Source organism: Chiloscyllium punctatum, chromosome 46 (assembly GCF_047496795.1).
Source record: "Chiloscyllium punctatum isolate Juve2018m chromosome 46, sChiPun1.3, whole genome shotgun sequence".
Taxonomy (NCBI): Eukaryota; Metazoa; Chordata; class Chondrichthyes; order Orectolobiformes; family Hemiscylliidae; genus Chiloscyllium; species Chiloscyllium punctatum.
This window is the reverse complement of record NC_092784.1, coordinates 56,728,418-56,755,888: the sequence shown is the minus strand read 5'-3', so window position 1 is coordinate 56,755,888 and position 27,471 is coordinate 56,728,418. Positions and strand designations below refer to the sequence as shown.

Here is a 27,471-nt window from a genome sequence, read left to right as displayed (position 1 = left end):
TGTTGTCTGCCAGACTACTCAGACCTCTTAGCATCATGGTAGCCCACAAACCCACCAACACACTAAAACAGCAGCTTTATGAACTTGAAAGACCCTATACAGACAAGAAGCAAAACTAACGTCATTTACAAAATACCGTGCCAGAACTGTAACATTACATTGGACAAACAGGCAGAAAACTAGCCATCAGGATACATGAACATCAACTAGCCACCAAAAGACATGACCCTCTCTTACTAGTATCCTTACATACAGATGAGGAAGGGCACCACTTCGACTGGGCCAACACATCCATCCTAGGACAAGCCAAACAGAGACACACACGAGAATTCCTAGAAGCATGGCATTCCAACCAGAACTCTATCAACAAACACATCGAATTAGACCCCATCTACCACCCCTTGAGAAAAAGAACCGGAAATGACATCGCCACAGGAAATGATATCACCAACCCAAAGAAACCCAAACATATAAATAGAAAGCAGGACTCATGAATAGTGCTTCGCCCGGAGGCCCACTGAAGATGTTACCTAATAAGGTGACGAAACATCTGGAAACGAGCCTTCCAGCTCAGTGAGCAAACCTACATCAAGAACCTCAACCTGAGCTACAAGTCTTTTCAAAACTCGCTCTGGTCTTCATGTTACTAAGGAAAAGATATAGAAGATGCAAATAGAACAAGTGTGCAAGGATGATACTAGAACCAAGGAATTCTGTCAACTGGAGAAGATTGAACAGACCAGAACTCTCTTCTGTAGAAAGCAGAAAGCTGAGAGCAAACCAATGGGAAAGCATAATAAAGGTGTTCCCGTTGGGGGAGGGGAGACCAAAACCAGGGACCATAAAAATAAGAGAATCTCCAGTAAATCAAGGAACAAACTTAGAAGAAATTTGTGTCGCCAAGAAAAGGTGACAATATGAAGCTCATTGTCTCAAGGCAAGCTTGAGGCAATGAGCTTAGCTGGATAACAAAAGCTAGAAGAGGGTTATATTGATTGAGTGAGATGAAGATGGTTGGAACAGGTCATGTGGATCGTAAGTACTAGTACAGACCAATTGAGCTGAATGCCCTATTTCTGTTTGACTAATTAATTTTTCTTTTAAAGCCACAAAACTTTGATTTGTAAATTTTCTCTTTTTTTATACTTTTTATGACTCAATTTGAGTGCACATTTCGACGCAATTAATCCAACTCACGTTCAGAACACCCATTTTCCAATTATTATGGAAGTTACTTGAAGTAAAGAGGCAAGCTGTCATTGTTCATAAGCAAAGTATTTTCTCATTTACTAATCTCAGGATCAGGTACAGAACAGACCCAAATACAGGCACCAGATGCCTTTATTCTATAAGACCATAAGACATCGGAGCAGAAATTAGGCCATTCAGCCCATCGAGTCTGCTCCACCATTCAATCAGGGCTGATAAGTTTCTCAACCCCCTTCTCCCACTTTCTCCCTGTAATCCTTGATCCCCTTGATACATAAGAATCTATCTTTCTCAGTCTTAAATGTACTCAATGACCTGGCCTCCACAAACTTCTCTGGCTATAAGGTCCATAGATTCACCACCCTCTGAAGAGGTATGTCCTTATCTCCGTTCTCAAAGGTCACCATTTTACTCTAAGGCTACGACCTCAGGTCCTAGTCTCTCCTGCCAATGGAAACATTTTCGCAACATCCACTCTGTTCAGACCATTCAGTATTCCATGTGTTTCAATTAGATCCCCCCTCATCCTTCTAAACCCCATCGAGTATAAACCCAGAATCCTCAAAACGTTCCTCATATGTTAAGTTTTTCATTCCTGGGACCATTCTTATGAACCTCCTCTGAACACACTCCAGGGCCAGTACATCCTTCTTGAGATATGGGGCTCAAAACTGTGAATGATACTCCAAATGTGGTCTGATCAGGGCCTTATTGATCCTCAGAAGTACATCCCTGCTTTTATATTCAAGTCCTCTCAAAATAAATGCCACCATTGCTTTTGCCTTCCTAACTACTGACACAACCTGCAAGTTTACCTTGAGAGAATCCTGGACTCGAACTCCCAAGTGTCTTTGCACTTCAGACTTCTGAATTTTCTCCCCATTTATAAAATAGTCCGTGCCTCTTTTCTTCCTACCAAAGTGCATGACCTCATATTTTCCCACATTGTACTCTATCTGCCACTTCTTTGCCCACTCTCCTAACCTGTCCAAATCCTTCCGCAGCCTCTCTGCCTCCTCCATGCCACCTATCCCTCTACCTATCTTTGTATCTTCTGCAAACTTAGTCAGAATGCCCTCAGTTCCTTCATCTAGATCATCAACGTATGAAGTGAAAAGGTGTGGTCCCAACACTAAGCCTTGCAGAACCCCACTTGTCACTGGCTGCCATCCTGAGAGGGACCCTTTTATCCCCACTCTCTGCTTTCTGCCAGACAGCCAAGCTTCTATCCAGGCTAGCACCTTGCCTCTAACACCATGAGCCCTCATCTTATTCTGTAGCCTCCTGTGCGGCAGCTTGTCAAAGGCCTTCTTGAAGTCCTTGGCTCTCCTTGGTCTAACTCACACGTTACTTCATCAAAGAATTATAGCAGATTTGTCAGGCATGACCTTCCCTTGATTAAACTATACTGACTTTGCCTTATTTTACCATACACCTCCAAGTATTCAGAAATCTCAAAGTTCACAATGGATTCCAGAATCTTATCCACAACTGAAGCTGGGCTAATCAGTCTGTAATTTTCTTCTTTTGCCTTACTCCCTTTTTAAACAGGGGTGTCACGCTAGCGATTTTCCAGTTTTCTGGGACTCTTCCTGATCCTAGCAATTCTTGAAAGATCACCACCAACACCTTCACTATCTCTTCAGCTATTTCCCTTAGAACTCTGGGGTATAGTCTATCTGGTCCAAGTGATTTATCCACCTGCAGGCCATTAAGTTATTCTCCCTGAACAATGCTTCACAACCAATAATAACAATACATTTTTTCCAAATAAATCATCTATTTCAAGCCTTTATTCAACTTCTGGTTACAATATTCTATTAAATATTTAGACGTGTTTACTTCAGGTTTGTGCAAGACACCGTTGCAAACATTTTATTTGGCATTACTGAACTTGTTGAAAGACAGATGTGTTTTTGCAAGGTAAAAACAAGGGCTGCAGATGCTGGCAACCAGAGTCTGACCTGTTGTGCTTTTCCAGCACCACTCTAATCTAGGTGTGTTTTTGCACTGATCAGGATAAACACAAGCATGCCAAATTTCAAACCATCACAACAACTTATACAAAAGGAGAAAACAGTGATGATTGGTTCATATGCCAACACTGTCTGAGCCAGGTATTAATATGGACAAAGCAATGGGCAACCCGAGGCCTCCCAAGCATCGTAGATATTCGACAGTGTGGAAGCAAGTTATTCAGCCCATTGCTTACACACTGACTCTCCAAACCTGCGTTTCCCATGGCTAATCCGCCTGACCTGGACATCCTTGAACACTATGGGGTAATTTAGCATGGCCAATCTATCCTTACCTGGACATCTTTGGACTGTGGAAGGAAACCAGAGCACCCGGAGGAAACCCATGCAGACATGGGGAGAATGTGAAAGCTCCACACAGATAGTTGCCTCAGGACGGGATTGAACCTGGGTCCCTAGTGCTGAGAAATAGCAGTGCTACCCACTGAAGTCACCATGCCTAGCTCATTGACAATTCAATAAAGGTGCAAAATTGTGTTTGCAGCGAATGCATACCTGAGTGTGTGTGTACATCACTTCCAGCAATTGTAACTGGCACATATTGAAGTGTACAGCCTATATACCTGACATAGCGCCAGCGCACCAAATCCAATCAGCAGGTCAGTGACTGTACTGACCAAGTCATCATATTCTGTACACCACGGAAACTCATAAATGGGCCAAACCTCCCTCAGATTCCTTGGAAAGGCCAAGTAACTCAACAATTTGAGCAGATTAAGCAAACTGTTTCGAGTTGCTGATGTACAGCAGTGAGGCAAATGATACTGTGCACTTGTAGGAAGCAGACACCAAAAGGTGTTCTGTCTGTCAGACAACTGAACAATGTCATGCATGAATTTCGAACCTGATGAGCTGCTCAACATGTCGGCTTAAGGCCTACACAATTGGTTCATCAAATCCAGCAACGTGTTTGTTTAGCTGGTTGTCAAGGCAGAGTACAGGCCATACTCAAACAGGCCCTGCAGTTGTAAAGCCAAAACAAGACGGCCTACGGTTTCGCTGTGAATTCACAATTGTAACAGACAATTAATTGAAAACCAATTTGAAATATTCAGTCAAGTTTGTAATTTGGCTCACATTTACTAATATACATTTAAAGGCAGGGAGTTATTCCACACAAATAAAAGAATCTGTTCAAGTTTCTCATAACTTTTGACTAACCCAAAAGTTTGGCAAGCTAATATTTCCCATTATTTTCTGCATGGCAACATGTCAGCCAATCAGTGTCAGTTTACCGACCAAGAGAAACAGAACATTTCAGCATGAGGTCTCCATTTTCAGCAAGAACACTGATGGCATTTTGAAGACCAATTTTTTACAAGGAGGTTCACAGTGAGAAAAGAATCAAACCTTGAGGATCCAATTCATAACTTCGCAACGGCAAATCAATTTCTTTCCCATCGGGCTACAAGAGAAGAGAATGAAATGAGTTTGAAACAGCCTCGTTTCTTTTATGGACACACATATGAATATATGCATTAGGAAGAGGCGTAAATTATTCATCTACTCCAGCCAGATCCCCCTTTGCAAAAGACCATAGCTGATCTAATCCGACCTTCCCCACTTATCTTTCATTCCTTTCATCATTAAGAATTTATTTACCTCTGCCTTAAAAATAATGAGGGATTCTGCTTCTACATTCTTTCGATGAAGAGAGCTCCAAAGATTCATAGAGTCATAGAGGTGTACAGCATGGGAACAGACCCTTCAGTCCAACCCATCCATGCCGGCCAGATATCCCAACCCAATCTAGTTCCACCTGCCAGCACCTGGCCCATATCCCTCCAAACCCTTTCTATTCATATACCCATCCAGATGCCTTTTAAATGTTGTAATTGTACCAGCCTCCACCACATCCTCTGGCAGCTCATTCCATACACGTACCACCTTCTGCATGAAAAAGTTACCCCTTAGGTCTCTTTTATATCTTTCCCCTCTCACCCTAAACCTATGCCCTCTATTCTGGACTCCCCGATGCCTGGGAAAAGACTTTGCCTATTTATCCTATCCATGCCCCTCATAATTTTGTAAACCTCTATAAGGTCACCCCTCAGCCTCCGATGCTCCAGGGAAAACAGCCCCAGCCTGTTCAGCCTCTCCCTATAGCTCAAATCCTCCAACACTGGCAACATCCTTGTAAATCTTTTCTGAACCCTTTCACATTTCACAACATCTTTCCGATTGGAAGGAGACCAGAATTGCATGCAGTACTCCAACAGTGGTCTAACCAATGTCCTGTACAGCCACAACATGACCTCCCAACTCCTGTACCCAATGCTCTGACCAATAAAGGAAAGCATACCAAACGCCTTCTTCACTATCCTATCTACCTGCAATTCCACTTTCAAAGAGCTATGAACCTGCACTCCAAGGTCTCTTTGTTCAGCAACACTCTCTAGGACCTTACCATTAAGTGTATAAGTCTGGCTAAGATTTGCCTTCCCAAAATGCAGCACCTCGCATTTATCCTCTGAGAAAAAGTTTATTTTCCTCATCTCCATTCTAAATGGATGTCCTCCTATTTTGAAACAGCGACACCCTGGTTCTGGACTGTCCCTCAAGAATAAACATCCTTCCACAATTTACCCCGACAAGACCCTCACAATCTTGTATGCTTCAATCAAATTGCCTGTCAGTTTTCTAAACTCCTGTGGATACAAGCCTAATCTGTCCAACCTTTCTTAAGTTAACCTGCCTGTTCTGTTCCAAAATCAGGAATTGTTGGAGAAATTCAGTGGGTCTGAGCCCAGTTCGAAAGGAGGGTCACTGGATTTGAAACATCGGTTCTGCTTTCAGTCCACAGATGCACCTGTTGAGTTTCTCCAGCAATTTCTGTTTTGGTTTCAGATCTTCAGTATCCTCAGTTCTTCATGTTATTTTACCGCCTATTCTAAATATCAGTCTCGTAAACCTTCTCTGAACCATTTCCAATGAATTTATATCTCTATTTGAATAAGAGGACCAATGCAGTAGTCCAGGTGTGTCTCACCAATGCTCCCTCGAGCTGAAGCATAACCTGTATAATTGTGTATCTCCAAAGAGTTTGCAGTCTAAGACCTTCTGATTAGGATACTGTGATTTCCAATCTTAATACACTGACCAAGGCAATCCCCTGAGCATTCCTTGCACCACTCTCATTATTATTCATGCTAAATATGATCCACTCCTATATTTAGGTGAACGTTTTCAGAATTTTCCTAAACTCTGAGAAAAATCCTGGAAAATGATCATGACTGACAAGATTCTAGAATATCTTCCTGACTAATTTTCTACTTCCCATTTGTCCCCAGTCATTTTGTAATGATTTCTAACCAATGCCAGTGTGTTGCACATGGCGATGTCAAGTGTCCACTATCTAAATAATTAGGGATACGAAGAGTCTGTTTTCAAAGTTTTGAATTCCAACTGAGGAAGTGTAATCTAGGATGAGGCTGGTTTATTATAAAGCGAAAAGATTCACAGGAATTATTTCAGGGATGAGGGACTTCAGGATTGTAAGGAAGTGAAAGAAGCTGTGTTCAAAGACAAGTTTGAGAGTGGGTTGAATAGATGTGTTCAAACTCATGAAGGCTCTGGGCAGAATAGATAAAGAGAAACTGTCCTTGCTGATGGAGGGACCAAACAGCAAAAGCTGCAAGCAAGAGGTGACTGAGAACGCACCAAAGGATAGAAATACCTTTCTCTTTTCAAAAGGTTACAATCGTAAATCCACTTCCTGAGAGATTGCAGTAGCATGTTACTTATAATAAATATAATGGCATATATAATGCCAAGATGAATGGAATTGTTTAATTAAGTACCTAGAGCATATATTCTGATCAAGGCTATCTCCTGAATAGCAGCCCTGTCATTATCACTCATGCTAAATATGGCCTACCCCTATATTTAGATGGGCATATTCTACATTTTCCTAAACTCTCAGAGAAATATCCAGGAAATGATCGTGACCAATAAGTTCCCAGAATACCTCCCTGCCTAATTTTCTACTTCCTGTTTGTCTCCAATCAATTTGTAATGATTTCTAACCAATGCCAGTGTGTTGCACATGGCGATGTCAAGTGTCCACTATCCAATCAATTTGACAGATAAAGACAGACTGCTAAAGATATCAACTAGTCTGGCCATGCGTGCACTCAACATCCAGAGGTTTCATACTTACCAGCACACGGAGGGGTTTGTTCACACCATCAGTAACAAGTTTGTCATAGACTGAGGCTTTGACTTCAACATTGATTTGCCCAATTTCCAATGGAACTATGATGTAAGGTATAGCTGTTGACCCTTTGGCAGGGATATCAACATATTGCCTGAATCTCTGCGACGGTTTTGCAGAACTACAGAACTTTTCATTATATGGAAATTCCACGCGCACCTAGAATTCAAAATACAATTAGGTGATGAAATAAATCTCCATTTATTAATATAAATCTGTCTTATGTCAAAAATTAGAACTGAACTAATTCACTTCAACACAGCAATTCAGATTGGCAACTGCATTCGAGAAAACTATTCTCCCTGGCAATATTTCCCATATGATTAAACTAGGATTGAATGTATGGCCCCCAATTTCATTCCTCAGCGGCCTCCTGACCATAAAACCATAGAAATAGGAACAGGAGTAGGCCATTCAGCCTCCATGTGGATGCTCCAGCATGTAATAGGATCATGGCTCATCCAACATTCCTCACATTGACTTCCTTGCTCTTGTCCTCTCCCCGTCGAGTCCCTGACTGATCAAGAATCTATCTATCTCAACCTTAAACATGGACTCTGCCCCCACAACTCTCTGCGGCAAGGAGTTCCAAAGTCTCACAACCCTCCTGGAGGAGGGATTCCTCCTCATCTCCTGCTAAAAGGAGGGGGACCCTCTGAGCTGCATGTGGGTCACCAACTCAAAATAGCTGCAGGCAATTAACATGCGGGACCTGGAATGACATCAGTGGTGCGGTAGCAATGATTTTCCTCTCTCATTGAAAACTTTCAACCAAATCCTGAGCAATCTATAATGGTCACCAGCGGCATCATTTTGTTATCAGTGCCACAGAAGACTTATTACCGTTGGCTAAAATACAGCATCTCTTAAAAATTAACATTTATAAATCATAATCAGCTCCAGTTTCATTCCAAACATTACATTTCCTTCTGCAGACCTTGAAAATTTTAATGGGAGTCACAAATATCTTCACGCTGTGACTGTGACAATGGGCTTTCCCACCTCTCACCAACCTTTAACACAATCCTCAGTATCATCATACACCAAAATCCCTCCTCTATTCTTCGGAGAGTGGAGCTGCCTGTCTAATTAATTACAGCCAAAACAACGGTTTCCAATCCTGCAGTGAATTCCACATATACCTCTCCACCAGCTTCCTTGACCTCCATATGTTACCGTCATCAGACAACTCACCAGATATCAAATTCTGGGTCAGTAATGACCATAAGGTGCAACAGAAGAAGAGGACCATTCAGCCCATCCACCACTCAATGAAATCATGCCTGTTCTGATAATCATCAACTTTACATTCTGACCTTTGTTCCATAATTCTTGATTCCCTTCTTGATTAAAAATCTAACTCTGCATTAACATATTCAATATCCCAGTCCTGGCAGCCCTCAATGAGGGATTCCACTGACTGAGTACTCCCTGAGATAAGAAACACCTCCTCATCTCTGCCTTAAATGCTCGACCGTTTATGATGAAATATATACCCTCTGTACCCTCTAGTCCCAGACTGCCCCATAAGGGGAAACAACTCTCTGCTTCCATCTCATTCAAAAAAAACCTTCTGCGCCATAAAATAATCTGGATTCTGAAGAAGGATCCCAAAAGGGAAACTAAATATTAACTCTGTTTCTCCTCCACAGATGTTGCCAGGCCTTTTGAGTTTCTCCAGCAATGTTTTTTTTCAGATTTCCAACTTCCACAGTTCTTTGAGTATTCCTTTTTTTGAGAATTTTATGTGTTATAGAGCAAAGAATATAGGCCAGCCTTATAATTTTGGGCTGGTTTTCATTATAAATACGACAGCTTGGAATTTACGTTCTTTACACATTGTTAAAAGGAGGCACAAAGTTAGCATTTTTTTTGTCTCATACTGATCAGAATTTGAATGCGAGAAACAGAATTCAAGACGGGAGCACCAATCTATGCAGCATGAAAAAGAGTGTGAATTGATTGAGTCATTATGGGTATGGTGTTACCAGCAGAAGCAGTTAACTGTCAATCTTCATTCTGAGACCAAGCAGGCAGACTCTGACAGCATTCTGACCAATCAGGCTCTACTATCTGCTCTGAGAACACAGATGGATAGTTAATAGGATCTCTAGGCCAATGATGGCCCAATCAAACAGCAGTCAAGAAAGTGGTGCTGGAAAAGCATAGCAGGTCAGGCAGCATCCGAGAAGCAGGAGAATTGACGTTTCGGGCTTAAACCCTTCAAGCTCCTCAGATGCTGCTGTTCTTTTCCAGCACCACACTCTCAACTCTGATCTCCAGCATTCTCCCAACCAAAGAGCACCCAATTCTCATGCTGCCTATATTGATGTCCCTATTCTCAAATCTATTGCTTCTCCTTTGGTTTTGATGAGTAAAAGACAACCAAGTTCTGTCATTGTATATTCTTTTAGTAATTTTTAAGTTCGCTTCAGGACTGTATTTATGGTCCTGATATAGAAAGTGAGAGGCTTCAGTCATTGATCCAGTGATATATAAACCTGGCAGCCAGATAATTTCTATTCAATTCATTTAATAAATCTGGAATGAAAGGCTGTTTTCAGTATTGCTGACTGTAAATCAACCAGACTGTCCATGGGTCACAGAGTCATACAGCATGAAAACAAACCCTTCGATCCAACCAGTTCATAATCCTAAACAAAACTAGTCCCATCTTCCAGCTCCTGGCCCATATTCCTCAAAACCTTAACTATTCATGTCTTTATCCAAATGTCTTTTACATGTTGTAATTGTACCCACCCCCACCACTTCCTTAGGAAGTTCATTCCACATGCAAATCACCCTCTACTTAAAAACTTTGTCCCTCATGTCTTTTTCAAATCTCTCTCCTCTCAACTTAAAAATACTACCCCTAGCCTTGAAATTCCCCTATCCTAGGGAAAAGACAACTACCATTAACTCTATCTATACTCCTGATTAGTTTATAAATTTCTGTAAAGTCGCCTCTCAAATTCCCAAACCCAAGTGAAGAAAAGGTTCCGGCCTACCCAGCCTTTCTTTATAATTCAAACCTTCTGTACCCGGCAGCATCTTGATCAATCTCTTCTGAACCTGCTTCAGCTTAATAGTGACCTAATTAAAATCCCATCAGATTCATTAGTCCCCTAAAGGGAAAGAAATCTACCATCCTTATCTGGTCTGACCTATTTGATTACAAATCCTAGAAAAGTGGTTGACTCTGAACACTCCTTGGCAGCCACTGAGCTGTGTTCAAGATGATTCAAGATGCAGCAACGATATAATTAAAAAAACGAGATGAGGTCCTGAAAGCAGAATTCAGTGAGCAAAGAGAGAAGTTAAAAAGGAGGACCTCAAAGGTAGTGATCTCGGGATTACTACCAGTGCCATCTGCTAGCCAGCGTAGAGGGATGGTGTAGGAGGGAGGGGGTTCAGATTTGCTGGACATTGGGACCAGTTCTGGGAAGGTAGGACTATTCCAAATTGGACCTGAGCCAGACTGGAACTAATGTCCTTGGGGGAGTTTTTGCTACTGCTGTTGGGGAGGTTTTAAACTAATGTGGCAGGGGGCTGGGAACCAGAAGAGAAGACTAGTAGACAATGAGGTGGAAACTGGAGACTATAAGAATCATGAAGTTAGCATTACCAAGGGGAAGAGTAGGCAGAGAGCAGATGAATGCAAAAAAACTGGCGGCCTGAAGTGCATATGCTTTAATGCAAGGAGTATTGTGTGTAAGGCAGATGAACTTAGGGCTTGGATTGGTGCCTGGGAGTATGATGCTATTGCAATCACAGAGACATGGTTGAAGGAAGGACATGATTGGCAACTTAATGCTCCAGGATATAGACACTTCAGACAGGACAGGGAGGGAGGTAAAATGGGGAGAGGAGTTGTATTGCTGGTCAGGGATGCTATCATGGCTGTGCTAAAGGAGGACACTACAGAGTGCTTGAGTAGTGAAGCATTATGGGTGGAGCTCAGAAATAAGAAGAGTGCAGTTACATTGTTGGGGCTGTATTACAGGCCTCCCAACAGTGAACGTGAGGTAGAAGAACAAATAGGTGAACAGATTATGAAAAGAGGCAACAAGGTTCTGATGATGGGTGATTTTAATTTTCCCAACATTGACTGGGATACACTTAGCGTCAAAGGTCTGGATGGGGTAGAATCTGTATGAAGCGTCCAGGAGAGTTTTCCAGAGTAGTATGTTAATTGTCCAACGAGGGAAGGAGCCATATTGGACCTGGTACTGGGGAACGAACCAGGACAAGTGGTAGAAGTTGCAGTGGGGGATTTCTTTGGGAACAGTGACCACAATTCTGTAAGTTTTAGGATACACTTAGACAAAGATGAGAGTGGTCCTAAGGAAAGCTTACTAAACTGGGCCAAGGCCAATTATAACAAAATTAGGCAGGAGCTGGGAAATGTGGATTGGACACAGTGACTTGAAGGGAAGTCCACATTTGAAATGTGGGAGGCTTTCAAAGACAAGTTGAAGATAGTGCAGGATAGGCATGTCCCATTGAAGGCAAAGGATAGGAAGGGCAAGATTCGTGAACCGTGGATGACGGGAGAAATTGTGCGACTAGCCAATAGGAAAAGGGAAGCATAGATAAGGTCTAGGCAGCTAAGAACAGAACGGGCCCTGGAAGAATATCGGAAGAGTAGGACCAGTCTTAAACGAGGAATCAAGTGGGCTAAAAGGGATAATGAAATAGCTTTAGCGAGCAGAATTAAAGAGAATCACAAAGTCTTTTATTCTTATATAAGAAGCAAGCGGGTAACTCGAGAAAGGATTGGTCCACTAAAGGATAAGGAAGGAAGGCTGTGTGTCAAACCTGAGAAAATGGGTGATTGAATAATCTGAATGATTACTTTGCATCAGTGTTCACTGAGGAGAGAGACTGGATGGAATTGATCTCGGGTTGCTGAGGGAGCAAGAGAGGAAATAGCTGGGGTCCTGACAGATATCTTTGTAACATCCCTAAATACAGGTGAGGTGCCGGAGGACTGGAAGGTTGCTCATGTTGTCCCACTGTACAAGGGTAGTAGGGATATTCCAGGTAACTACTGCCCAGTGAGCCTGACGTCAGTGGTGGGAAGGTTGCTGGAGAAGGTACTGAGGGATAAAATCCACTCATATTTGGAAAAGAATGGGCTTATCAGTGATAAGCAACTTGGTTTTGTGGGATTGAGGTCTACAAAATCATGGAAGGGTAGATAGAGATAAGCTTTTTCCCAGGGTGAAGGATTCAATAACAAGAGGTCATGCTTTCAAGGTGAGAGGTGAAAGTTTAAGGGGGACACACGCGGCACTTACTTTACAGAGGGTGGTGGGTGCCTGGAACGCGTTGCCAGCAGAAGTAGTAGAGGCAGACAATGTAAGTTCATTTAAGGTGAGTCTGGACAGATGCGTGAGTAGGTGGGGAGCAGAAGGATACAGGTGCTTAGGAATTGGGCGACATCTTAAGACAGTGGATTTGGATCAGCACAGGCTTAGAGGGCCGAAGGGTCTGTTCCTGGACTGTAAATTTTCTTTGTTCTTTGGTTGCACACCGCCAACATCTCTTAGAGATGAGTAATAATTGTTGGGCTTGCAACCAAAGCACAGGTTCGGTGATCATATGAAATCAATCTGATTATCTCACCATATAAAATTGGCAAGTAAGGCCACAATAGCGAGATGAATACATTGCAGGACTGACCTTAATGACCTCTGTACCATAATTATACAGGATTGCTCGAATTTCCACCTGTTCATTGCGAACAACAGAGTATGGGAGTCGAAGGTCAATGAAAAATTCCTTCTGCACGACCAGATTATAAGGTTCAGCAACACATATTCCTGGAGGAAGGCATTATTATAAGTCAGAAAGTGTGGCACAACCTTTATGTTAAAACTGTGTTCGCTTCACATTTCATAAACAGAGACAATTACATCCAAAGCACAAACGGTCAATGTAAAATAAAAATCCCGTTTCTAATAAATATGATTGCTTCTGTCATCAAGTTTATCTTTGAATGGAGTTACTGTCAACATCACCAAACATATGTAACTGCATGTCTTTATATGGTCAGCTGTGACACACAATATAAGAATGTAGATCCTTGAAGATAAAAGAATCATTTTTTTTTCTAAACCATTCCAGTCCTGTCAATCACATCAGTTTAAGAGCAGATGAGATTTTATTTCTCCATGCGATAAATGATGAAGTCTGTGTTTTTTATTTCAGTTCATAAGAACTTTTGAAATTTAAATAATTTCAGATCACTACTTTTGAGATGGCAAGCAGTATTTTATCTTGTTTAAACACATAAGAGCTCTCTTAACATGCAGGTGCACACTTCTAACCGATTTACTGATGGCCAGAGCCCCATGATGAATCACCCCAGTAATCTTACTGAAAATGCAGCATTTAACTCATGAAAGTGAAAGTACTAATTGTTTTCTCGTAATTCAAAAATCTTCCTTAAAAAGAACTTCATGAGCAACTGACTATTTTGATTAGATTACTTACAGTGTGAAAACAGGCCCTCCCCCCTATGCTTACCCCTGCGCCTAACACTACAGGCAATGTAGTATGGTCAATTCACATTTGTTTTTGGACGGTGGAAGGAAACAGGAGCAAACCCACACAGACATGGAGAGAATGTGCAAACTCCACACAGACAGTCGTCCGAGGCGGGAATTGAACCCAGGTCTCTGGCACTGTAAGGCAACAGTGCTAACCACTGTGCCACCGTGCCACCTGTAACCAGCTTGTAATTGTTTCATTTGCCAGCAAGTGGTTTCTTTTAATAAAGAGTCTGGCCGATATGGCGAATGGGAATTAGTTTATATTGGAAGTGTTTTGGACGAACAATGCAAACAGCAGAGTACATGAAGATTTCTGATAGAAGATTCTGGATTATTCGGTGGAAGAACCCCCTTATTTTTAAACTCACTTGGGATTCAGGTTTCACATGATTCATCACTTATCCGAGGTAGGTAGTGTGTCCATGGAATGTGGATGGTGCAGATTATAACAATACTCATTGCCCATACCTACTTGCTCAGGACAATCGAGTGTTAACGTGTATTAATAAGAAAAGTGAATGCACAACAGCCAAGTTTGGAGATGACCCAAAAGTAGATAGGAAGGCAAGAATGGTTCAGGGAGAGCTTGCCAATTGTTTTGAGGAAGTAACCAAAAAAATTGATGAGGGAGGAGTGGTAGATGTTGTTTACATGGACTTTATTTAAGCCTATCACAAAATTCCACTTGATAGACTAATTAGTAAAATTAGATCACGTGGGTGAACTTGCCAATTGGATACAAAATTGGCTTGACAATAGGTGGTGGTGGAGGATTGTTTTTCGGATTGAAGGTCTGTGACCAGCGGTGTTCCACAGGGATCAGTACTAGGTCCACTTTTATTTGCCATTTATACAAACGATTTGGATGAGAATTTATGAGGCATGGTTGTGGACGACAGCAAAATTGTTGGCATAGCTGACAGTGGAGAAGGTTATCTAAGATTACAAAGAGATTTTGATCAACTGGGTCAATGGGCTGTGGAGTGGCAGATGAAGATTAATTTGGATGAATGAAATGTTTTACATTTTGGTAAAACAAACAAGGGGACAGTTAATGGTTGGATAATGTTATCAAACACAGAGACCTTGGGTTTCAGGTGCATAGTTCTTTGAAAGTTGCATCATAGGTAGAGAGAGTGGTTAAGAATGCATTTAGCACACTTTCCTCATTGCTCAGACTATTGAGTATAGAAGATAGGACATCACATTGAGGTTGTACAGGGGCACAAATAAAGTGAATAGCAAAGGTCTTTTCCCCAGCGTTGGTGAGTTCAGACCTTGGGGGCACATTTTTAGGGTGAGAGGAGAAAGTTTTAAAAAGACTTGAGGGGGAACTTTTTAACACTGAGGGTGATGCATACATGGAATAAACTGCCAGATGAAGTGGTATACGCAGGTATAGTTACAACAATTAAGAGACATTTGAATATGTACATGAATAGGAAAGGGTTAGAGAGAGATGTGGGCCAAACGCAAGTCACTGGGACTAATTTTGTGAGGGAAACTTGGTTGGCATGGACAGGTTGGACCAAAGGGGCTGTTTCTGTGCTGTATGACTCTAACGTTATGAGCAAGCACCCTTCCAAAACATGCCCAAATCCATGAGAATAGCAGGGGATCTTATAAAGGGTGGGATTGCAGAATGTTGGATCTCAAACTTCACTCTTATTTCAGGGCCACTAAAATCCCATGTGACAGGAATGGAGATGGAATTTCCGTTTTAAAAAATTCTCCACCCACCTCCATTACAGCGCAGATACAGGCATGAAAAGCTGGCTCTATGACTCTTCACTAAATGAAAAACAACTCACCTTTCGTTGGAGACACACTGACAGCTTGTATTTCCCAAGTAGTGATCGAATCCTTAAGGATACCAGGTACAATCAGTGAATCAACTCTGGTTATGAAAGATAAAAATATATTGCTACTGAGTATCTCTTGGTCTGCACCATTACTACTATTTTCAGCTATTACAAGGGGGCATAGCTTTACATTAAGGGGGGGTAGATATAGGACTGATGTTAGGGGTAGGTTCTTCACTCAGCGAGTCGTGAGTTCATGGAATGCCCTGCCAGTAGCAGTGGTGGACTCTCCCTCTTTATGGGTATTTAATCGGCCATTGGATAGGTATATGGAGGATAGTAGGTTAGTGTAGGTTAGGTGGGCTTTGATCGGCGCAACATCGAGGGCTGAAGGGCCTGTACTGCGCTGTATTCTTCTATGTTCTATGTTTACTACCTTGACTTTTGGTTGTGTCAACCCTGTGCTTGTCTATGAAGTCAAATATTGGACTGGATACATCAATAGTCTTTATTCTGAGGTTTACTAATCTTTGTTCACCTTCTACCTACGAAGGAAGACCATTTGGCCATTTCCAACATGATGCTGAGATTTCCCTTGGATCCTCTTTCAGCATTTCTCTGCACAACAGAGTGGCCGACTCCTCAACCACACCCAACAACTCTTCCCTTTCCTATGGCATCTTCCCATGCAAGACCCAGAGATGAAACATGAGCCATCCTACTTCCTCCCATAAATACTGGTCGGGTCATACAAAAGCAAAGGGGGCAGCACGGTGGCTCAGTAGTTAGCACTGCTGCCTCACAACATCAGGGAGCCAGGTTCAATTCCAGCCTCGGGCTGGAATTTATACGTTTATACGTGGAGTTTATATGTTCTCCCTGGGTCTGTGCAGGTTTCCTCTCACAGTCCAAAGATGTGCAGGTTAGGGTGGATTGGCCATGCTAAATTGCCCATAGTGTTCAATGATGTGGTATTAATCCAGGTAAAGTAGTAGGGTAATAGGTTTGGGTGGGATACTCATCAGAGTGGACTTGTTGGGCCGAAGGGCCTGTATCCACACTGTAGGGATTCTAAAACAAAATACTGCACATGCTGGAAATCTGAAAAAAAAGGTGCAAATACAGGTATCCCCCACTTTTCGAACATTCACTTTAGGCTAATTTGTTTTAACAAAAGTCTTACCTTAGTACCTGTTTTCTGGAAGAAATCCTAAGAGGATTTTCACTTCTGAGAAAAAAATACTTCTTCGCTTTACTCCATTTCGGCTTATGAAAAGTTTCAGAAGAATGCTCTACTTTCAGATAGTGGGAGGAGGCCTGTACACAGTTCACCTTCCATGGCCCCCAGTAATGCAGTGCTTAATATTCAACTTTTAAAAAATTTAGCAATAAGTATGTGCTCATCAGACTGAGAGTCGGCGGACACCAAACACAGCCTGAATGACTGCTCCTGGTATGCACACGTAATCTTGAGCTATCTGTTGAATGTCAATTTAATTCTTTGTTTTGCTTTCACTCTGACCTATCTGTCCTTGGCCTGCTACTGTGTTACAATGCACAAACTCAAGCAATAGGACTTCGTCTTTCAATTGGGAACTTTGCAGCAGTTTGAACTCACCATTGAGATCCACTCTTGCAAATCACAATCTCTACCCATATTTTGTTTTGTATTTCTTTACTTTCTCTCCCCCTCTCTCTCTCTGTTTCTTTTTAATTTGCACTTGGATAACAACTAACGTGCTATTTACACTTCCTCTCATCACAGCATTTGTTCCTTTGTTTATCCCTTTGGCTTCTCATGTACAAAATCTTTTTGTCATTTAATCTGTTCTGCATTCCATTTGTCAAAGGCCTTGGTTTCCTCTTTTGCTGTTCATCTCTCCCTTTCATTTTCAACACAGGGGAATGATTCTCACTTTGGGTGCGAGAGGTCCTAGATTCAAATCCCAGACGAGCCCCCAAACTGGTCTAACCCAATGCCACCCCAATAATTTAAACCAGCAACACAGAAAACATTTTTCCCATGTGGTAATCTGTGAAAATTCTAGAGGCCAAGAACTAGTTATAGTAAAAAGTAACACTTTTATTTCTTAAAGTATAACAGAGAATGATTAACGCACACCTATTTACAACTCCTTCTTCTAACCTATCATTTATTTTCCCTTCTATAATACAAGTCCGATAAAGCTCCCAGTTATTATTTACGAAATTTCAAAACCAGACAGCTGTCCAATCTTCTCTTGGTATCTTCCTCTGTAGATTTTCTTCTCTTAGGGATTTCTGTTTCACAGGTCACTACAGGTACCTTTAAGAGAGCAATTTTTCTAGGCAGTCTGCAGATGCTAGTGGCTTGGCAGTTCTCTTCTAGCTGTTCAATTTGTTTCTGGTTTTATACCTCAAAGCATCGGATTGGTTCATTGGTGTTAATATTGTCAAAATACTAAATTCCAACTTGATTGGAGGTTGGTATTTTATGGTATATTTTAAACTGATTGGCCGAATTCAAATTTGTTCTTTTTGTCTCTAGGCAGCCTAGCTAATCTAGCTGTTCAACCAGTTGTTACATTGTTACCTTGTTTAGAATACTTGGTGCTGTGTCAGGTAGTTCTGCTAGCTTTTAACTCTCTTAAAGGTTCAGCTCCCTTTACACCTACATAACATGATCCATTTCAAAAAAACAGGGTGGTGCATCTGTGCAACTCCTTGCTGCAGAGGGCTGTGGACGCCAAGTCATTGAGGGTATTTAAGACAGAGGTAAATAGGTTCTTGATTAGTAAGGGGCTGAAGTGTTATGGAGAGAAGGCAGGAGAATAGATTTGAGAAATACATCAACTATGAACAGACAATGGAGCAGATTGAAAGGGTCAAATGGCCTGATTCTGCTTCTATGTCTGATGGCTTTGTATCTTAACATTTCTCAATTCTGCTGAAAGGTCACAGATCTGGAACATAAACACTGATTCTCTCTCTGCAGCTGTTGCCTGATGAGTATTTCCGGTATCTGCAGTATTTTGCTTTATTATTACCATACTATAACTGTGTACAGTTCTGGTCTCCAAATTTGAGGAAAGACATTCTGGCTATTGAGGGAGTGCAGTGTAGGTTCACGAGGTCAATTCCTGGAATGGCAGGATTGCCTTACACTGAAAGACTGAAGCGACTGGGCTTGTATACCCTTGAGTTTAGAAGACTGAGAGGGGATCTGATTGAAACGTATAGGATTATGAAAGGATTGGACACTCTGGCAGGAGGAAACATATTTCCGCTGATGGGGGAGTGCCGAACCAGAGGACACAACTTAAAAATACGGGGTAGACCATTTAGGACAGAGATGAGGAGAAACTACTTCACCCAGAGAGTGGTGGCTATGTGGAATGCTCTGCCCCAGAGGGCAGTGGAGGCCCAGTCTCTGGATTCATTTAAGAAAGAATTGGATAGAGCTCTTAAAGATAGTGGAGTCAAGGGTTATGGAGATAAGGCTGGAACAGGATACTGATTGGGAATGATCAGCCATGATCATAATGAATGGCGGTGCAGGCTCGAAGGGCTGAATGGCCTACTCCTGCATCTATTGTCTATTGTCTATTGTCGATATTATTTGTGGGAGCATGCTGTGGACAAATTGGCTGCTGCCTGTTTCCTTAATTGCAAACATTGACCTTCAGATGCTCTCCATGACAGTCCATCACAAAACGTTTATTTGAACATGGAGCCATTGGGGAATTTGTTGACCAACCAAGGTGCTAGAGGACTTTTATCCTTGTACTCCATCACCAGGGTGATAGAATCCAAGGCTTTGGTGAGGCCACTTTTGGAGTACTGTGCACAGTTCTGGTCACCTTGCTCAAGGCAGAATATTATTAAAATGAAAAGGGTTCAGAAAAGATCTACAAGGATGTTGCAGGGACTGGAGGGTTTGAGATATTAGGAGAAGCTGGATAGGCTGGAGCATGGGAAGTTGCAGGGTGACTTCATACAGTTTTATAAAATCATGAGGGGCATAGATTAAGTGAAAAGCAAAGGTCTTTTCCCCAGGGTGGGGGAGTTCAAAACTAGAGGGCATAAGTTTAAGGTGAAGGGAGAAAGATTTAAAAGGGACTTAAGGGACAGCCTTTTCACACAGAGAGTTCTGTACATATGGAATGAGCTGCCAAAGGCAAGTGCAGATACAGTTCAAAGACATTTGGACAGGTACATGAATAAGAAAGGTTCAGAGGGATATAGTTTGTGACTGTATCCATGCTGTATGACTACGAAAAAGACAACGTTGTCGAGGAGAATGCTGAGACTAGACGGGACTGAGGTTCACACGGAGGAGGTGCTAGCAATTCTGGAGAGTGTGAAAATAGATAAGTCTCCTGAGCCAGATGGGATTTATCGAAAGATTCTCGGGGAAGCCAGGGAGGAGATTGCAGAGCCTTTGGCTTTGATCTTTATGTCGGCATTTTCTACAGGAATAGTGCCAGAAGACTGGAGGATAGCAAATATTGTCCACTTGTTCAAGAAGGGGAGTAGAGACAACCCTGGCAATTATAGACCAATGAGCCTTACTTCAGTTGTAGGTTAAGTATTGGCAAAGGTTATAAAAGAAAGGATTTATAATCATCTAGTCAGGAATAAGTTGATTAGGGATAGTCAACACAATTTTGGGAAGGGTAGGTCGTGCCTCACAAACCTTATTCCATTCTTTGAGATGGTGACCAAACAGGTGGACGAGGGTAAAGCGGTTGATGCAGTGTATATGGATTTCAGTAAGATATTTGATAAGGTTTCACATGGTGGGCTATTGCACAAAATACGGACGCGTGGGATTGAGAGCAATTTATCAGTTTGGACCAGAAATTGGCTAGCTGAAAGACGACAGAGGGAAATGTTCATCCTGGAATTCAGTTACTAGTAGGTACCACAAGGATCTGTTTTGGGGCCACTGCTGTTTGTCATTTTCATAAATGACCTCGATGAGGGCGAAGAAGGATAGGTTAGTAAATGTGTAGATGATACTTAGATCGTTAGAATTGTGGATAGTGCTGAAGGATGTTGCAGGTTACAGAGGGACAAGGATAATCTGCAGAGCTGGGCTAAGAGATGGCAAATGGAGTTTAATGTGGAAAAGTGTGAAGTGATTCACTTTGGAAGGAGTAACCGGAATGCAGAGTACTGGACTAATGGTAAGAATCTTGGTAGTGTAGAAGAGCAGAGAAGTCTCAGCGTCCATGTGCATCGATCTCTGAAAGTTGCTGCCCAGGTTTATAGGGGTGTTAAGGCATACGGTGTGTTAGCTTTTATTGGTAGAGGCATTGAGCTTCAAAGCCAAGAGGTCATGCTGCAGCTATATAAAACTCTGGTGTGGCACCACTTGGAGTATTGTGTACAGTTCTGGTCACTGCATTACAGGAAGGATGTGGAAGCTTTGGAAAGCGTTCAGAGAAGATTTACGATGATGTTGCCTGGTATGGAGGGAAGGTCTTATCAGGAAAGGCTGAGCGACGTGAGATTGTTTTCGTTGGAGAGAAGAAGGTTGAGAGATGACTTAATTGAGATATACAAGATAATCAGAGGGTTAGATAGAGTGGACAGTGAAAGCCTTTTTCCTCAGAGGGAGATGACTAGCACGAGAGGACATAGCTTTAAATTGAGGGGGTGATAGATACAGAACAGATGTCAGAGGTAGTTTCTTTATTCATAGAGACGTAGAGGTGTGAAATGCCCTGCCTGCTATAGTAGTGGACCTGCCAACTTTAAGGGCATTTAAATGGTCATTGAATAAACATATGGATGAAAATGGAATAGTGTAGGATAGATGGGCTTCCGATTGGTTCCACAGGTAGGCGCAACATCGAGGGCCGAAGGGCCTGTACTCTGCTGTAATGTTCTAGTCCCTTTAAATTACAGTTTTATGCACTAAACCAGACAGAAACAGCACAAATACACCACTTTCTTAAAATGGAACAAAAATAATTAATACCCTGTTTGGTCTTTTGTGGGCAGAGTCCTCTGTATCCAGAGCCAGGTTTCTGGGAAATCAGTTCTTGCTATTATCTCCTCATAGGGAGAATAGTAGTCATCGTCATCACCTAAGCAAAACATGAAGGATTTAAATGCAGTTTCATAGTCTCACAGAATAAGGATATTGGCTTGAATCTTCCAATAATGTCAGAATATCTAACCATTGGACCTAGGGCTTTGTGTAAGTAAGTTACCCCTACGGGCCTGTTCCACCATGCAACCATATCACGTCTGATCTTCTACACTGACACACTTTTCACAGACAATCTAGAGACCCTTCAATTTCTAGAAATCTATCGATCTCTGACTTGAGCACACTGAATAATTCATCTTTCACAGCCCCCTGGGGTAAAGATTATCAAGGTTTCAACAACCTCCAAGTGAAGAAACTCCTTCTCATCTCAGTGTTAAATAGCCACCTCTTACTCTGAGTACAGTTTACTTTGCTGTAGGTTCCAACACACCCCATCACTTCCCCCTCCAACCCAGTCACATCCCCAAGCCAAGGGAAACATCCTTCCTGCATGGACGTTGGCAATCAAAGAGCATCAGGGCACTGGATACCTTTTGCACCAGCCACCGTATTCTGCAAAGGGCCGGTCTCCTAAATGGATGAGTGGGGGTGTAAGCATGGGCCAGAGTATTGACAAGCAAGGGAGAAATTGAGTAGGTGGGTGGTTGAATGAGGTGGGAGTGGGAAGGTGAGTCAGTCGGGTGAGTGAGTGGAAGCTGAGTCGAGGGGTAGCAGGGTGATTCAGGGAGCGGTAAATTCTATTTGGGAGGGAGGCCAGGTGGATCATGGGGGATTGTGATCGTAGCCACAGGACATGACGGTTGGTTGATTGGGTGGGGTGGGAGGTGGTTGGAGAGCAATTAGGTTGGATCAGGGACGCATGGTCTTGGGGTGGACTAGGTTGGTGAGTGGGCAGGCTGGGACAGGCAGGTAGATGAGAAGTGGTCGGATCGGGGAATAATTGGCTGGAGGGATAGCCCTAGGGGTTAGTTATGTTGTGGGTGTAACCGGCTGGTTGAGAGGGTTGCTAGTCATCAGTTGTGGAGCTACCCAGGTATTAGACCAGGTACTAGACCAGGTTTTAACCGGTCTAGCACTTCTGGCTAACCGTCCTGGTAAGTTGGGCGGATCTATCCCAAAGTCTCCAACTCTAGCTCAGAGAGCTGCCCACAGAGATCTGGGTAACAAGGAAGTTGTCCATTGAAAATGTAAACTCCCCAGGCTACTGCCACGTAGATCAGGGAGGTCGAGACCTGCACAAAGTCATAATCTGCATCTTTGGTTGGACGTCCAGCCTCAGATTTGGGCCTTCTATTTATATTTTCCATTCTGAACAGTAGATTGAAACCACAATGTCGTACGACAAGTAGTCAGCTGGCAGTACCAGAGCCTTTGAGAACAGCCTGCGTAAGATATTGAATTCCTTTCTATCACTATCCTGAAAGTCCCCACTCATCAGCAATTTAGATAGACTGGCTGTGAAAACACAATCCTTCCAACAGCACAGGGCCTGGGAATTCTGTATTGAATAACTCACCCCATGATTCCCAAATCATGTCTACCATTCCCAAATAATATCAGGTGTCCTCAACTAACTTTTCTGGAGCTGCATGCCCTCTTTAGGATAATAGGGTAGGGGAATGTGTCTGGGTGGGTTACTCTTTGGAGGGTCGGTGTGAATGTGTTGGGCCAAAAGGCCTGTTTCCATACTGTAGGGAATCTATGATTCTTCAACATTTGTTGGTTGTTACTCTTTATCTTCAAAATATTTTACTTGACTATTAGATTAGATACTATCTTTCAACCATCTCCACGCTTCCTAAGAATAGTAGGCCTCTCTGGGGTGGTAGTGCTGTAGCGTATTGCACTGGTACTTGTACCACTTCACATTGAAGTCTATCGGTGTCAATGGAGCAGGGAGCCAGCACACATGAAAAAGCTCCACCGCTCCATCCCTCCTCTGCCTGGAAAGATTTTTTGTTTCACGGTCATGATTTGGAGACACCGGTGTTGGACTGGGGTGTACAGAGTTAAAATTCACCCAACTCCAGGTTATAGTCCAACAGGTTTAATTGGAAGCTTGGTGCTATAGACTATAACCTGGTATTATGTGATTTTTAGCTTGTTTACACAGTGTGGACCAATGTTCAAAACATAGCGAGTTTAACATGAAAAATAAAACATTCACCTCCCATATTACTTCAAAGGTAAACAAGATATATCAGTTGATTCTGGAATACCTCAGCGAAATTATTGACACTTACTTCTTGCTAAAGACAATTGACTTCTTCTCTGTAGATCCTTAAACGTTTGGATGCGGTTACAGCAATCTAGGAAGATAGCTTTACACTCTTCACTCAGTGTTATTCTCTTAGCTCTCTTGTCACATGAAAATCCCATGGGATTTGGTTTCATTCCATCTTTACAGCATGTCCTCTGTGTTTCGGAATTGTACTGTTGTACTAGAATGTAAAGGTGCAATGGTTGAAACAGGAAACATGCAGAAAATACTAAAGAGAAACAACATTCGTGAGAGTTAAACATGACCACTGAAATAGGAGCAATCACGTTTTCAAGAAGTGGACCAGACATAATAATTAGATTAGATTCCCTACAGTGTGGAAACAGGGCCTTCGGCCCAACAAGTCCACACCAACCCTCTGAAGAGTAACCCATCCCCCTCTGACTAATGCGCCAAACAACTATGGACAATTTAGCATGGCCAATTCACCTGACTTGCATATCTTTGGACTGTGGGAGGAAACCAGAGCAAACTCACACAGACACGGGGAGAACGTGCAAACTCCACACAGAGGGTCGCCCCAGAGGCTGGAATCCAACCTGGGACCCTAGCGCTGTGAGGTAGCAGTGCTAACCACTGAGCCACCATGCCACCCAGATGTTAAGTGCATGTTGCTGGAAAAGTCAGGCAGCATCCGAGGAGCAGGAAAATCAATGTTTTGGGCTGGAGCCCTTCATCAAGAATGAGGCTGGGAGCCTTGGTGGTGGAGAGATAAATGGGAGGGTGGGGGGGGGTGGTTCAGCTAGGGAGTGTAACAGCAAGGGCTTTTTCTTATGTTTACTAATTAACCTGCTCAAGGATTCTATTATGCACCTCTGCAGCAGATGGGACTGAACACATACCTGCTGGCTCAGAGGTAGGAACACTACCAGTGTGCCACAAGAACTCCTACAGGGTGGGGGCTTTTGTATGAATCACAGATAAGCAATTTTCTTTGAAAATTGAATTGTTAAGTACAATAATGTGCATGGTAGAGACTCCCTCGGTTTTCCATTATAATTGAAGAGGTTCAAAGTCCAAGTGAAACACAGTGTCAGTCATTTAGGATTTTACAGTCTCTTGAGTCTGGTCTTCCATTATTCCACATTTCCCTTCATCCTTATACGCCTTCACATTTAAAAATCCAATGACCCTCAATCCTAACACTACCTTGCATGTGCTCAATTCCTGGAGTTCTCCACTTGCACAAAGATTCCCAATCCTCTGAAGGAAGCATAAAGCCCCTTCATATTTAAGGATGACATCAGGCCAGCAGTGAGAGATGATATAGGTTCCACAGAGAAAAAGGTTGAATCAATGTGAGTGCAAATTAGAAATGGTAAACAGAAAAAATCACTGGCAGGTGTAATCCAAAGGCCACCAAATAACAACATCACGGTGGGGCTGGCAACCAGCAAAGAAATAACTGATACATGTGGAAATGGTTTGGCAATTATCACAGGGGATTCTCATCTATATTTTGATTGGTCAAACAAAGTTGGTCAAAGCAGCCTCAAGGAGGTATTCAAAGAATGTATGCATGATAGTTTCCTCAAACAGTATGTAATGGAACCTACAATGGAGCAAGATACATTAGATCTGGTCCTGTGTAATGAGAAAGGAATAATTGATCACCTTATCGTTTGGGATCCTCTCAGAAGGAGCAATCACAGTGTGGTTTAAAATACAGATGGAAGGTGAGAAGGTAAAATCCAATACCAGTGTCTTCTGTTTAAACAAAGGAGACTGCAGTGGGATGAGGGAGGAGCTGGCTAAGGTAGACTGAGAACAGTCGGGGAAAATTGAGGAACAATGGAGGACTTGCAAAGCAATTTTTCACTGTGCTCAGCAAAAGTATATACCAGTGAGAAGGAAGGACTGTAGGAAAAGGGATAATCAGTCATGGATAACTAAAGAAATAGAAAAGGATATCAAATTGAAAACAAAATTCATACAAAGTGGCAAAGATTAATGGGAAGCTAGGGGATTGGAAAATCTTTTAAAATCAACAGAAAGTCATGAAAAACACTATGAAGCAAAGTAAGCTGAATAATGGGAGTGAATCAGCTTAGAATATAAAAACACAGCAAAAGTTCTACAAATATATAAAATGACAAAGAGTGACTAAGGTAAACATTAGTCCCTTTACGGGATGAGGAGACGAGTTTAATAATGGGAAATGAGGAAATGGCCAAGGTATCGAACAGGGATTTTGTGTCGGTTTTCACAGTGGAAGACACAAATAACATGCCAATAATTGATGGCAGATGAGGACCTAGAAGCTATCATTATCACGGAAGTGGTAGTGTTGGGAAAATTAATGGAGCTAAAGGTAAACAATTCTCGTGACCCTGATGGAAAGAGATGGCAGGGCAAGTAGCAAATATGCTTATGGCAATTTGCCAAAATTTGGTGGACTGTGGGGCGGTTCTAGCAGATTGGAAAACAGCAAATGGGATGCCTCTGTTTAAAAAAGGAGGCAGACAAAAGGAAGGTAACTATAAGACTGTTAGCTTCACTTCTGTAGAGGTGAAAATGCTTGAACCTATAATCAAGGAAGAAATAGCAAGACAGCTGGATATAAATTGTCCCATGGGACAGACGCAGTATGGGTTATGAGAGGGAGGTCGTGTTTAATCAATTTACTGGAATTCTTTGAGGACATTGCAAATGCAGTGGAGAATGGGGACCCAGTAGATGTGGTATATCTGGATTTCCAGAAAGCATTCAACAAGGAGCTACACAAAAGGCTACTGCATAAGACAAAGGTTCACACAATCTAGGTGTAGTCTTAGCATGGATGGAAGATTGGTCAACTAACAGAAAATAAAGAGCGGGGGATCAGTGCTGGATGTCTAGTTGGTTAGTGGTGTGCCTCAGGGATCAGTGCTGGGACTGCAATTGTGTAGAATTTATAAAGATGATTTAGAGTTGGGGACCAAGGGTATTGTGTCAAACTTTGCAGATGACACTAAAATGAATGTTAGAGCAAAGTGTGCAGAGGACACTGAAAGTCTGCAGAGGGCTAGAGATAGGTTAAGGAGTGGGCAAGGGTCTAGCAGATAGAGTACAATGCTGGTAAATGTGAGGCCATCAATTTTGATAGGAATAACAGCAAAATGGGCTATGATTTAAATGGTGAAAAACTGCAGCACACTGCGGTGTAGAGGGACCAGGGTGTAGAGGGACCAGGGTGTAGAGGGACCAGGGTGTCCATGTGCATGTATCACAAAAAGTTGGTTTGCAGGTGCAGCAGGGAATTAAAAAGGCAAATGGAATTTTGTCCTTCCTTGCTAGAGGGATGGAGTTTAAAAACAGGGAGGTTATGCTACAGTTATATTGGATGCTGGTGAA

At 42.3% G+C, this 27,471-nt stretch overlaps 1 protein-coding gene across 1 annotated transcript in view; it reads right to left on the bottom strand.

The window, feature by feature from the left end:
• Nucleotides 1-27,471, bottom strand: part of LOC140468137 (complement C3-like) — a 125,365-nt gene that overhangs the window by 47,914 nt on the left and 49,980 nt on the right. Inside the window, exons 17-22 of the mRNA XM_072564333.1 lie at nt 24,101-24,298; nt 21,783-21,891; nt 15,827-15,912; nt 13,144-13,283; nt 7,405-7,617; nt 4,596-4,650 (exon numbers count right to left, since the gene is read on the bottom strand). Coding sequence (XP_072420434.1) covers nt 4,596-4,650; nt 7,405-7,617; nt 13,144-13,283; nt 15,827-15,912; nt 21,783-21,891; nt 24,101-24,298 — 801 coding nt within the window. The remainder of the gene's footprint in view (nt 1-4,595; nt 4,651-7,404; nt 7,618-13,143; nt 13,284-15,826; nt 15,913-21,782; nt 21,892-24,100; nt 24,299-27,471) is intronic.